At 45.8% G+C, this 14685-nt stretch overlaps 1 protein-coding gene across 12 annotated transcripts in view; it reads right to left on the reverse strand.

Annotated features, from left to right (window-relative positions):
- Window positions 1–14685, reverse strand: part of Prkag2 (protein kinase AMP-activated non-catalytic subunit gamma 2) — a 269363-nt gene that overhangs the window by 20113 nt on the left and 234565 nt on the right. For 9 of the 12 annotated variants that reach the window (XM_013353884.2, XM_005367438.3, XM_026789370.1 and 6 more), the window contains 2 exons: window positions 9415–9521; window positions 65–146 (listed from right to left, as the gene is read on the reverse strand). In XM_013353884.2, coding sequence (XP_013209338.1) covers window positions 65–146; window positions 9415–9521 — 189 coding nt within the window. The remainder of the gene's footprint in view (window positions 1–64; window positions 147–9414; window positions 9522–14685) is intronic. The other 3 variants (XM_005367439.3, XM_013353885.2, XM_026789374.1) reach the window with 1 other exon arrangement.

The following is a 14685-nucleotide window of genomic DNA, read 5'->3' on the forward strand; positions in this document are numbered from 1 at the left end:
AGCCCTGTCACTCTGCAGGGAGGAGGTCCCTTCCCAGACAGCCTTCCCCAGCCCTGTCACTCACCTACAAAGCTCTGCTTTTTACTTTCCCACAGAGGTGCCGCTCGGACTCCGTTGGCTACTAAGGCAAAGAAGGCCTTTTTAACCTGGAGAGAAACCAGAAACAAAACATCCTTTTAAAATCTACATTTCAGGAAGAAAATACCCTCAACTAAGGTTTCCACCAGATCTTACCAGTAATTATCAATGTACGTTTGATAGGCTACAAATAACATGTTAGCAAAATGTATTTTGATAGCCTATTTAAAGGTATTTAGATGTGTCTAACCTTTTGACATTGTCATTTTCACAAAGCTCACATCTAGAGCAGTGCTGTAGTTGTGTGGTTTTTATCATTTTGTCTCTTTGGAGGCCTGCCACCCAGCTCCCAAATAAATCACACAGAGGCTTACTCTTACTTATGAATGCCTGGCCTTTTCTTGGCTTGTTTCTAGCCAGTTTTTCTTAACTTACATCATCATGTCTTTCTTTTACCTCTGAGCTATTACATTTCTCTATTTCTGTATATCTTTTCTTCTTATCCCATGGCTGACTAGGTGGCTGGCTCCTTCTTTTCTCGCTCCTTGATCTTCTTTTCCCAGATTTCTTCTCCTATTTATCCTCTCTGCCTGGCAGCCCCACCTAGCCTTTCTCCTGCTTTGCTATTGGCCATCCAGCTCTTTATTAGGTCAGGTGTTTTAGACAGACACAGTAACACAGCTTCACAGAGTTAAACAAATGCAACATAAAAGAATGCAACACATCTTTGCATCATTAAACCAACCTTTGTCAGCATAAACAAATGTAACCCATCTTTAATATTCTATAACACAGTATAATCAAATAACAAAATAATCAAAAAATCCTCCTCTTTTTCTTTTGTAGGTGCATATACACGCGTGTAGAGCAGGCGTGCACAAGTGCAGGACATGTCTGAAGGTTGGAAGACAACTTCATGTGTTGGCATTGATCCTGGCCTTCCACCTTGGCTTGGGACAGGTGTCTTCTTTATGGCCGGCTGCTACATATAACAGACTAGCTGACTGACAGGCTTCCACAGATCCTCTTTCTGTGCTTCCTACCTCACTATGGGAGCGACAGATCACAGACACTTACTACCAAGGCCAGCTTTTTACATGGCTCCTGGGGATTTGAATTCAGGTCCTCATTCTTGTGGCAAATCCTCATAAGATTTTAAGTAAATTTACAATTTTGTGTTCAGCTGCATTCAGAGCAATACACCCTGGGTTGCACGTGGCCTACGGGTTACAGGCTGGCCATACCTGCTAGAGGCAGTGGGGATTATTTTTTTGAAACTGAAAGACAATTAACTTCAATTTTTTTCCTTTGCTGTAACTAAATATTCTTGCATACACAGATTTTCTATAATTAAAATCGTACAAAATAATTAAATATCAGCTTAATTTCTCCCACGTGTGATTGACAATTAGCTTGAAACAGTTACAATGGATTATTTGAAATGATAATTAGTCATTATACTAGAAATCGCAAGAAATGATGTTTTCCCACCCCCTCCCCCAAAGATGAGCAAGACAGGCAGACAGCTACAGCTGCACTTTACAGCACTAGAGACAAACATGGCTCTGGGGCTGTGACAGCGCAGGCGCCGTGCGGTGTTAACACACATCCTTAGGGTACTGTAATGTGCCATTCTTGATTTATTAAGAGCCAAACGCTCAGGGCTGAAAGCAATCCTCAACACAGCAAATGCGAACAGGAAAAACATTCTACAATCATTAATAACTCGAAATGCAAATGCAACATTAAAACATTATTCAGGGCTGCTGCTCTAGTGTGGACCCTGGAGTGGTTCCCAAGCGCCTGTGTGGAGTCACTCTGAAGAGGACATTGGGACCCTATGTCTCCCTGTGTAGCCTAAGCTGGTCCGGAACTTGAGGCTGTCTGCCTCAGGCTCTTCTGGGTTTAGGATTCCAGGCGGTTCTGCACTCCGGGTCCTTCCCTTCTCTTCTGCCTCTCTGCTTCCCACCACAGGGCGAACAGGCCTGCTCCACCCCCTGCTCTCATCATGATGCACCATGCTGCCACAGTCCCAACTGAACCAGCAAGAGTGACAGTGGCAACCTGGGGAACAGCCATAACCAAGCTCTTCCCTTGGAAGTTGTTTATCTGGGGTATTCTGTCTCAGTTAAATAAACATATGCTTTCGAGTCTTATCTAACATGAGAATTATTTTATTTTTTTACTGCATTCATTTGTTGTGTGTGTATGGGGACAGCTCACACCATGTGCACATGTGCAGCTCAGAGAGGACAACTGCAGCAGTCAGGTCTCTGCTACCTCGATACCTGAGGATCGAACTCTGGTTACTGGGCTTGGTGGCGGGCACCTTGCTGGCCCCCCACCAGCACTATTTTAAGTGATGTGTTTGTGCTGGCTACACATCAACTTGACACAAGCAAAAAAGTATCCGAGAGATGAGAACCTCAAGAAAATGCCTCCGTAAGAGCAGGGTCGAGGACCGGCATTGACCAAAACACTTCTTACCAAGGTAGGGGCGTGGGAACTGAAGAAATAGAAGTAAAGAATACAAAGATGCATAAAAATAGTAAGACAGAAAACACAGAAAGTATCAGGAAGGCATTTCAATGACTGAAATCCTAAAATTCACCTGTGTTTATTTTTTCACAACTTTTATACCCAACATGGGGGGGGGGAGAAGGTAACAGAAGACTTTATTAACATGATACATAGGAAAACTCACACAGCCAATCACTTTATCACTCTGAGACATGAAATCATTAGCATTCTATAGTCTAGGTCACATGTTCTGAAGACCGCCCTTCCCCAGGTGACCTCATAGTTACAGAAGAAGGAGCAGAAGTCCGTTTGTACATCCTGACCACCTGTCAGGATGGCATGGTGCTATCTTAATTTCAACAGAACCGAGCTGTCACATCCTGAGTTGGGCCGTGTAACTACGTTTGTCAATCTCTAAACTCTCTGACCATTAGACAAGGTGGAAATGGGCCTGCACTTTTGGGTCAACAGGCTGTAGGCAAGCCTGTAGGAAACTTCCTTAATTCCATTGTAGGTGGTGCCATCCTAGGCTGGGGGTCCCAGGTTCTTTAGGAAAACAAGTGGAGAAAGACAGCAAGTGCCGTCCCCCCGCCCCCCATGGTCTCTGCATCAGCTCCTGCCTCCAGGTTCCTGCCCTCACTGCCCTCAGTGATAGACTGTTACAGGGAACTGTGAGAAACAAACCCGCTCCTCCCCAAGCTGCTTTGGTCATGGTGTTTCACCACAGCAATGGTCACCCTCAGACAGTGTTAAGCACAGCCTGTATCAGGAATCATGAAACCATCCCTACCATTGGATCTTTAGCTTGTTTCTACTGGATTACCTGGGGAGTGGGATTCCTTGAACTAAAGATGTTCAATGTGGTATTATGTTTGACATTAAAAACTGGGAAAACACTCACCCAGCAGAAGAAAACTATGAAAGTGGGAGCTTAAGTTTTTAAAAAAATATTTTATGTATGTAGCGTTTTGCCTGCATGTATGTCTGTGCATTGCAGGTGGTTGTGAGCTGCCATGTGGGTGCTAGGAATCAAACCTGGATCCTGCAAATGTGCTTAACCACTGAGCCAGTTCCATGGGGTTTAATGTCAATATTCACATATTTTGACTACTCAAAAGCATGAGGAAATTCTTGCTTTCTCATGATGACTTCTCTGATCCAGTCTGTCTAGCTTCCTCCCCACCCTGCTCTATGTACTTCAGTTACAAGTGTCCCCAGGTCCTGAAATTAGTCCCTGAAGAGGAAACCAAATAGCACTAATTCATGTTTGTGCTAAAGTCAGGGTTTTGTAGTCCTGGCTCATCTAAAACTTCTGATCCTCCTACCTCAACCTGGCAAGTGCTGGGATCACAGGTATGCACAAACCACACTTGGCTCAAGCACTGTTGTGTGTGTGTGTGTGTGTGTGTGTGTGCACGGGTGTGTGTGTGTGTGTGTGTGTGCGCGTGCACGGGTGTGCCAGGAACGCAGGAGAGGCTCCATTCACGCTTCTGGAGGAGTCCACTCCTTTTCCTTTCGTCATTATCAGGTCTGTTCTCCACATGGCCTCCAACATCACAGAGGGTCTGGTGAGATCTCTACCTTCTCTTATTGTATCAGGACGTGATGCATTTTGTTCAGAGACAACATTTCACAATCTCTAAATGATCTTCCTCTAACTTATTTCACCCTTTCCAGCTCATGATCATTTTCCTTGACAAGAGAAGTGCCACAGGCTGAGAAGAAAGGTTCCACTTTCCTCCAGCCACACCAGGGAACTTGAGCAAGGGGATCAGTTCTTCCTTTTCTTCTAGTCTTGAGAATATGGAGTATCCCAATTATCTTGTGCATTTTAATTTTCATCTCAAATTATAATTACACTGTGCATCCCTCTTCTGGCTAGAGCCTTCTATTTTACAACTGACGACGTGTGTGTGTGTGTCTGTGTGTGTGTGTCTGTGTGTGTATGTGTATGTATTTACCCCCCTCCCTTTTTTGAGATGGTCTTGCTGTGTAGACCAGGCTGGACAGAACTTGCAACAATTCTCCTGCCTCTGTCTCCTAAGTGCTGGGACTACAGGTTTGACTGCCACATTCCGGAATCTTGGCCTTTCTCTTGGCCTCTCACGGCTGGCTGACCACTGTGTAAGAATCATCTTCCTTTGCTAGGAATCCCGTGACAAGCTTTCTTGGGTGAACATGGCACAGGCTTCCCTCTTCTCACGACAGTCCTGGTCAGCCTTGCCACCTTCTTGCTGGGGACAGGTTTCACCATGCCCCCCACAGCAGGAAATAGCTTACACACAGAAATCACTGTAACATCTTGCTATCTTACATCTGCAGAAACGTGGGAAGAATGTGTGAGAACAGGCCAAAAAGCAATTTAACACTCAACCAGTGGAGCGGACTGCTGCAGGTGGACTCATTTAATGCTTGGCCTGTGCAGCTAGGGGAGGCTCTAGCTCCTCGATGGCTAAACTCAGGGCATGTTAAGGCCATGTGAAGGCTCTGATACTGTTACTCCTACAGAACAACTAAGACAGGAACACTGGCTGACACCTTGAGGGCAATCTGCATGCCTGGCACCAGGACACTCTCTTCAAGCTGTAGAAGAATCCCCTTAGCTGGGGGCAGTGCTGTCCCACTATGCAGACAGTGTCTGATTTTCACGGGACTGGTATTCCCAGGCAGCAGAAGGCCAGTGTAGGAGTCACGCCAAGGCAGGTGCAGGTACCTATCAAGGGCAGCCAGGGAAGAGGGGAGTTGAATGCTCTGCCTCCACAGGGATCTCTGGTGGCAGCTCCCTGATTTAGTGTCCCCAGGAATGAAACTGATCCAACTTTCTCATTTTAGTTACTTAACAAGAACTCTAGTGGTCAAAAGCCTGACTTGGGTCATCAAATAGTGAGAATCCTGTACTTCAGGCTGGGTCAGCTCACTTACAGCACTGGGCAGTGGTCATGCCCTTTTAACATACAGTTTCCTGCGTGGTGCCCTCCCCACGGGACTTGCAAACAGGGTCGTGAGGAACTGGACATTGGTTCTGACCATAAAATGCCACTCCAGTTCTCTAGTGAGGGTAGGGGTCCTGGGTCTCAAGCTGACAGGAAGCATGTCAGCTTACGCTTAGGTCACCAAAAGCACAGTGAGGCTGCAGGCTTGGGCTGTGGCTATCTCCTTTGTTCTAGAATGTGTGATCCTAACACTGCTGAAGCTCGCCCACAGCTTGTTGACTTCGGCCGAATAGGAAGTTTCTGGAATTTCTGACTCTCAGGTTAGGAAATCACACAGGGAGAGCATCCCAGGGGATGCACAGAGGTTGATGTCCCTTTGGAAGGACACTCCCTGCCACCACAGGACTCTGAGGGGATCTTCTGGAGGCCACAGGTAGACATTTCCGTGTGCTACGATAGCACTGGCTCTGAGGGGGTCTAAAAGCAATTTTCACTGGGATTTTAGCCTGAGCAGCAAGTCCAGCTGCTCTTCTGCTGGGCCTATGCCACAGCAAGGCCAATGCTCGGAACGCTGCACAGTGCTTCCATCAATAAGAATCCACACCATGAAAACATCCTGTCGCAGCCATCCCCTAAGACAACTCTTTCCACTTGGGAAACCTTTCCTGGCTCATTGCTGGGCCCTGACGGAGACTCGACAACTAACCATGGGATGTCGAAAGGCCATGCAGCTCAACCTCAGCATTCCCCGACCCCTGAGCTCGCTGCTGGTGTGCATGGTGGCACTCTACTGTTAGGTGGAGACAGTGTTTGCCTTCCCTGAGGTGACACCAATGTCTGCAGTGTCTTCCTCGGTCATGAGTGCTGGCAGTGGAAATGGCTGGCCTATGGATATGTCTTACAATGGCCATGGGCAGCATGACGGACCACTCCATCGTGTGTTGCTGATGAGAATCCTTAGTGGGCACTATCCCATACCATATCTGATTTCTGCTTCTTCAGGCCGGAGAGATGGGAAGGGGAGACTTGGACCCTTCAGTTAAGGACAATATTAAACTTTGGGGGTTTGGAGGTGCTGGAGTGGGTCTTGAGAGACCCAAGCTAGAAAGCCTTAAGCAAGAATGCTCCTCCTCCTTTGTTTCAGGGGGGCACAGCGTCCCAGTTCCAATCTGCTCTTGCTAGCCAGTGCTATCCTCTGGCCTTGAAGTCTCCTTGGAAATGGCTGACTTTGGCTTACCAGAGCCAAAGCATGGTTGTTACACATGCTGTTTTTGGTATCTCCCTTTTAAAAACTGAACAAAACATAGTTTTTCAACAAACTTCTTCCTCTTCTCTCCTCTGTTGTGAAATAATCTTTTTGTACACTGTGAAGATGTGTCACTCCAATTGGTTTAATAAAAAGCTGAGCGTCCAATAGCTAGGCAGGATGTCCATGCAGAGAGGATGCTGGGAAGAAGAGGGCAGAGATGCCAGGCGACACGGAGCAAGCAGAATGGGCAGTAAAAAGATGAGGTAATAAGCCATGAAGCAGAAGGTAAATTAAGAGAACTTAGTTAAGTTATAAACGCTAGTTAGAAAAAAGCTTAAGCTAAGGTTGACATTTCATAATTAATATGAATTACTATTTATATTAATTATAACCTCTGGGTCTTTTTTTGTGAACTGTAGGCCCAAAGAAAAGCCTAACTACACTCCTCTTCTCTCAAGTAGCCCAGGTTAGCCTCGACCTTACTACGTAGCTGAGGATGACCTTGAAGTCTTGATCCTCCTGCCTCCATCTCCCGAGTGCTGGGAATCTAGGCCTGTACTACTATGCCTCACTCTTTCTTAATGGCCGCATTACAGAATTCTGTGATGTGTCCACTTTAGAAGTCATTCACCCAGCAGGCCTTCGGAAATAGCTTGTTCTGCTGCTTTGCCCCTGCTTCTTTCCGCTCTCAGGGGTGTGTCAAGGAAAGCTGCTGCAGTTAGTCAAGATCTCCAAGTACATCTTCCCTCTGCTCTAACCACCACCAGCACGCTCTGTCTCCTTGTTCATAAATCCCAGCTCCCTCCAAGCTCGGAGAGTCGCAGGATAAATCACTTCTGGGACGGGATATACACATGGCTTTGGTTAACTGCAGAAATTATGTTACTGAATTATTGACCTTGGGCATCCGGAAAGCATCACATTTTTCTCAGATTACTCATCCTCGCTAAATCCTTAATTCCAAAGATCGCCAACCCCAGGGCACAATAAAATCTAGGTAAACATCAGACTGGCGCTTGTGGCTGCTTCTGTAAATGTGAAGGGTCGAGAGAGTGTGGGGGGGCAAGGGTGAGGGGGTAAGGGGCTGGGCTAGCAGTTTATTTTGGGGACTCAGGATGTCTAGCTTTTTATTCCTTTATTTGTTTGGTTTTGGTTTTTCGAGACAGGGATTCTCTGTGTAGCCCTGGCTGCCCTGGGACTTGCTTGGTAGATCAGGCTGGCCTTGAACTCACAGAGATCCGGCCGCCTCTACTTCTCTGCTTCCTGAGTGCTGGAATTAAAGGCACTGCAGCCGCTGCCGCCACCACCACCACCACTATGAAGAATGTCTAGTTATTTAAATACTGAAATTTGTAGCAATAGCTGTAGAGACATTTCTTAGAGTGACTTTTTAAAGACCCACCTTCCCTATTATAATCATGAGTTTGCTTTCTGTCCTATGACTAAGAATCAAAGAATCTTTTTTTTTTTTGGCTGTGGAATATTATTATTATTTTATTTTCAAAGAATCTTAGGTGCGTAAAGGGACCTGGTTCAATGAGAATCTACCAGCTTCCAGGCCTTAAAGCCCAGTTATAAAACCAATTGTATTTCCACAAATTAACAAAAGAAAAAGTTGGAAATGCAATTAAGCAAAAGCAAAAGTCACTTCTGTCTTCCTGTTGGTACCATGTGGCAGGGACGGAAGGCAGGAAGATGGCTCCAAGGGTCCAGTGTTTCCTCTAAAGTGTAAGCTCTGGATGCAGAATACAAGAGGCTTGGGATAAACTCTTCTGGGAGTTCAGGGTTCCATAGGGGGTTCAGGCCGAGGCTGCCCCCCACAGGCTGTTGTTGAAATCACACCCTCGCTGGCTTCTTGGGGTGGTCTCTCTTCCCTACCTTTGGGGTTTTTCGTGACAGCACATCCGTCACAAGCCACCTGCCCAGAGTTCTTGGCTCAGTATCTACTTCTTGGAACTCAAGTGAAGGCAATCTTACTTGGTGATGTGGTGTATCTGTGTGCATCCATATATGTGCATGTATATCTTATATATATATCTTATACACTGAATGTAACTTGATTATTACACTGAACATATAGATGTAGAACATATAAATTATAACTTTCATATGAAATTATTAGCCATATTGGCAAAAAGTAAGCAATAAACACAATTTTAATAGAAAAACAATCAGGTTCAAATTTCCTACTGGAACAGACCAATAAAGTTCTTTTGCAAGAAATTATACACCTCAACATCTTTTCTAATATTAACCATAAATTTATTTATTAACCAATAAAAACAATCAGCCACCAGTGGGGGAGTAGTTCAGTACACATTGGCTTAGGCTCCAACCCACAACAGATAAGCCTGGGTTCAAATTCACACCTTACCACACTAGCTAGGGGATGAGGAGTCTGCGGATTAAATTTTGATTTATGTTTAGCTAGAATTCAGTTTCTGTATCCGTACAATGAGCTTAGCAATAGCATGTTCCTTACGCAGTTACCATGGGGATTCAGATGAAACCTCAGCCCAAGGTCTGATTTGTGGAAAGAGCTCAGCCAAGATCGGCTGCCATTGCTGGATTGGATCCATGCAAGCAGCTGCCCCAACAAGCTACCAGAAGTTCATGGAAGCCGGATATACTCACTTGCAACGTAGTGTCGAAGACAACAAGCTTTGAACTGGTTGGAACGATGTCATAACATTTGTGTGACCTCATGAATCGCATATAAACGCCACTTTCTGAGTCTTCTGCTAAAAGGAAAGAGCAATGGGTTAGTTATAATAATAAACAACTCCCCTTTCAGCCGACAGAGAATGGGCATGCCGAAGACCCACTGCTAATACTTGATGAGAACAGGGTATCCACTCTTGCTGCTTCTGTTCAGGAGAGCTCTGGAAGTATAATAGGACAAGGTGTGGCAGTCGGGGGGGCAGTCTACAGATTGAAAAGAAATCCCCCGATTTATTTGCATGTGATATGATGATATGATTTTCTACTTAGGAAAAAGAGTAAAGAGTCTACTTGGAAAAGTCCCACATCTTTTATTTGTATAGCAAAGTCACAGATAAAGCACCATTCCTAGGTCTTGAGCTATTCAAGTGAGCTAGCTGAGCAGAAGCCATCCTGCGAGCCAGTTAGTGAGCATCCTCCTCTATGGTTCCCACTGTGCTTCTTCAGGGTGCGGAGTGGGTGTCCTGGACAGGGCTGACGCTGTCTGGAATAGCAAGCACACTTGCCTTCAGGCTCTGAGCAGTTAAGAACGTCTGCCCATTGCTCTTGCAGAGGACCTGGGTTTGGTTCCTAGGACCTGAATGGTAGCTCACAACCATTTTTAACTCTTGGAGATCTGCACTCTTGCCTGACCTCTGCAGGCACTGCATCCATGTAGTGAATTTACATATGTGCAGGTAAAACACTCATACACACAAAATAAAACAATCTTATTTTAAAAATTAGCACTCAAAGTAACACATCTCCTGTGGCATTTCCTAATACTCTGATCTGGCTAACTGCCACTTCCCTTGCCCCATCACTACCCCTCACTGCCTCCAGCCAGCAGGCAGGGCCCAGTGTAGCTGTAGAGACAGGCGGACAATGAGAGATTTCATCTTCTTTCCTCACACAGTGGGTGCTCCATCCCTACCCTGCCTCTGAGCTGGGCAGGCACGAAGTCTCCAGGCTTCTGTCTCTGAAAGCAATGGTCTGTTTTTCTCATCAGCTTTCACTTTCTATCTTAACACTGATTGTGCATTCTAAACTCTCTTTTCCTTCCTGGCCAGTTTCTCTGAATGATCGGACTCATATTCGAGTAATGGATTAATTAACCCAGTTTACAAACACCTACAACATATGGCTTGCTGCAGGTTCTTCCCAAAGCTGACTCTAAGACCAAGGGGGTAAGCGAGACAGAGAAGGAATAGAGAAAAACACTCAAAATAAGGCTGCACCCGTGAGCAGGTCACAGTTCGACATAACTGGAGGCACAGATATGACGGGGAATGCTGAGAGCCTGGGTGTAGATCTGACTTCCTGCAGGAGAGAGCGTCCATGCCTCAGGGGTCAAGGGTTATTCACGGGGCATCACCTGTAATTTTTTTCTGCCCTGAGCATGACTACCAAATGCCCGTGGGCAGAGATGGTGAACCGGGAGAACAGGGTTAGAGAAAAAGGACTGCATATGTCAGCCAGCATTACCAGTGTCAGGGGCTGGGGCTGCGGCCCTCCACAGGGAACAATACAGTGACCGTGTCTGCTGTCCTCACACTATCAAGCACAACACCAAGGACAAGGTGTGGGTTTATGAGGGCTCAAAACTGGTGACAGCTGAGAGCATGGAGAAGTGAGTCAGTGTGTTGCTATCTTTTCTTGAAATATTTATCTACCACAAAAATGGGGCCCTGCCCAGGAAGAACAGCAACATTGAAAGTGCCAGGACTGAAGCCAGGAAGGTTCTGTGTCGGGGCCATGCGAGGGGACTAACAGGCAGCACTGCAACTCATGGCAAAGCCATGCCTGCATGAGCCTTGGAGAGGCAGAGCCCCAAGAACTATGTGTCCTGAGGACACCATGCTTCTTTGGAGCATAGCTCTAATTGTTGCCTTGGTCCCTCATGGGTTGTGTGAAAACTCTCAGTGTTTCTAGCCCCTCACTGGGCAGTGTTACTGGTACTTAAAATAACAATGATAGGCTTCTTCCATGCATTGCTGCTGGAGCAGATGAATGATTCAACCACCACCCTTAGAAAGAATTTAGACATGTAGACTTGTTAGTAAGGTTAGGTTAGGGTGTTTCTGCTAATGGCTTTAAGAAAGAAAATCTTGGGGAACAACTTAAAGTTTAGAAAGGTACATTTCTAATGGTTGGGTGAGGGACTTATTGAGGTCAAGAAGAACAAAGACAGCCTGGTTATTACTAACTGACAAGCCTTTTTTGCTATAGATGGGTTGGTGATCAAAAGTGATGAGTAATTCTTTGTACCCATTTCTGCCCGCAGCTTCCTGAGATAAAGAGACTGGAAGAGTGGGTATGCACCCTGAGGATTTACACTAGAGCTGATTAATTGTTTTTCATATATAAAATTTTAGATCTGTGATTCTTTTAAGATTTTTTTTTATAAATTACCTTTTGAGATAAATAATAAATTGATTGATCCTTTCTTTGTAACCACAAAATGCAGCTCTGCCAGTAAAAACACTGAGAAAAATGCCTTGCTTGCTTATCCTCTGTTAATCTATAGCAAGCTGCTTGGACAGGAATGCATGTGGGTTCTTGCGTATTTGCTTTTCACTTCTAATATGTAAAATGTTTAATTATGTAAGACATATGGAAAACGGTTTTCATTGGTATTCATTGTAATTATTCATTTAGAAAACAGATTGTAGTCACACTGTAATTCTTATAGCGCTTGAAAGATCTTGCTGGGGTATATAAGCTGTAAGGACACACAGAAGGGATATTTCTGAATAGAGGTAAGAAACAAAAGAGAAAAGAGAGCGATGAGAGACCCTGAAATTGTATGTGTGCTTTTCCCTTTTGCCCCACTTACCAGCCCCAGAGTTAAGTTTTACTTCCTCAGGTAGAAAAATCAAATGGACAGAGAGGGAGAGCGAGGCAAGAATTATCTTGATAGAGGGAACCATTATGGGGTTAGCGAGAAACTTGGCACTAGGGAAGACTGACTTGGCCTTCCTGTAATCACACCGAGGACTACTGTACTGTCAAACCTGCATCCAGTAACTGATGGGCGCAGATGCAGAGGTTCACAACTAACCAGTAGGCCAAGCTCCCAGAATCCAGTCAAAGAGAGGGAGGAGTGATATAATATGAGCAAAGGGATCAAGACCATGATGGGGTAACCCACAGAAACCACTGACCCAAGCAAGAGAGAGCTCACTGACTCTGGACTGACTGCTGGGGAACCTGCACAGGACCGAACTAGACCCTCTGAATGCAGGTGACAGTGAGTGAATTAACAGTTTATGAGGCCACTGGCAGTGGGTCCAGCATCTATCCCTAGTACATGCAATGGCTCTTTGGAGCCCATTTCCTATGGAGAGATAGACACAAGGGGGAGGGCCTTGGTCAGGCCTCAATGAGGTGATAGGAAAGCCTCGCAGTTATGAGCTGTCCAATGTGGGTACTAGCAACTGAACTGGGGTCCTGTGGAAGAGCAGTAAGTGCTCTTAATGGCTGGGCCATCTCCCCAGCCAGTCCCTTTCTCCTTTGATTCACTGGTTCTTACATTCAGAGTAGGTCCATCCTCTTGGTTAATCCTCTCCAGAAATGCCCACACAGACACACTTGGAGGTGTGCTACATTAATTCAGGTGTTTCATAGCTAGTGAAAGTTGGCAATTAACAGTCACAGGGCTCAACAGCCAAGGAGTTTGCCACCAAAGCCCAGTGACCTGAATTTGATGCCTGGAAGCCACATAAAGGTGGAAGAAGAGAACCAAGCCCTCAAAGTTCTCTGATCTACACACACACACACACACACACACACACACACACACACACGGTATGTGTTCCTTGCTCCACCTCATGCACACACAATAAATAAAAATTAAACTAAGATGAATTATTGTAAGAATACCTCTTGCCAACTGGACACATAAACACTCCCCTAAAGCCAAGACATTCCACCACTGACCTCTAAAAGGCTCAAATTAATTAAAGCCCAAGTCTCTTCCCAGACTCAAGGCTCAAGGCAAACTCAACTATGAGCACTTGAAAAATTTCAAAAGCAAGCTGGGGGTGCAGCTCTGATCCCAGCGCAAGGGAGGCAGAGGCAGGTGATCTCTGAAATCAAGGCCAGTCTGCTCTCCGAGCAGTTCTAGTGCAGTCAGGGCTGCAAAGCTGCTACACATCCCTTGACTTGGCCTTTATGAAAATGCTTCTTCTGGGCAGGCTGAGAGTCATTCAAATTTCTGCTCTGGTTTTTGCTCCAATTTTGATTATAAATTTGGCTAAGAGCAGCTGTGCCACAGCTGAACACTGTGCTGCCCTGAAATTTCCTCCACCGGGCTTCCAGTCTTCAAAGCATAGAAAGGCAGAGACAAGTTCTTTGCTGGGATGTAATATGGTCTCGAATCCAATTCCTTCTGGCCTTCTGGTGTTCTGAGCTCCCAGCAGCAAAGCCTGCTGAGCTCCAGAGTTCCCAGCTGGCCTCATCAACACGTTCATATTCACCACAGCACTGTTCCAAAGGCTTGGAAAACAGTGTCAGGATGGTCAGCCCAGCTTCTCCAGAGCGGACCTCCAGTGTCAGTTACTTAAAAAATGTTTTAAGGTTTTATTTATATGAGTGTGTGAGTGTGTGTATGTGCTGTGTGCATGAGTGCCGTGTTTTTGGAGGGCAGAAGAGGATGTTGGATTCACTCGAGCTGGAGTCACAGGTGGTGGTGTGTGGCCTTGTGTGGGTGCAGGGAACTGAACCAGGGTCCTCTGGAAGCGCACCCAGAGCTCATAACTTCCGAGGCACCTCTCCAGTCTCGTTGCTATTAGCTACTGTTGTGTCACTGCGGCGAAAGGCTGAACTGAAAGGACCAAGGAAGTGTTCTGCTCAGTTTTGGAGTATAGTACATGGGAGGCTGCCTGTGTGATCTGTGATACAACATACTCAGGTGAAGCACGGCACTTTAACTCCCAGCAGCCAGAGAGCAGGCCTGTGCAGACTTTCCCTTTTATTCCCTCTGGGCCCCAGCTTAGGAATGGTACCAGCCATAACACTCGGGAAGAACCTTTTCTCCTCAGTTAATTCTCTCTGGAAACAACCTCAGACAAACCTGGAGGTGTGCTTTACCTGATGTGGGAGTGATCTCTTATTAATAAAGAAACTGCCTAGGCCCCTTGATAGGCCAACCCTTAGGTGGGTGGAGTAAACAGAACAGAATTCTGGGAGAAAGAAGCTGAGTCA

Source organism: Microtus ochrogaster, unplaced genomic scaffold (genome assembly GCF_000317375.1).
Source record: "Microtus ochrogaster isolate Prairie Vole_2 unplaced genomic scaffold, MicOch1.0 UNK18, whole genome shotgun sequence".
Taxonomy (NCBI): domain Eukaryota; kingdom Metazoa; phylum Chordata; class Mammalia; order Rodentia; family Cricetidae; genus Microtus; species Microtus ochrogaster.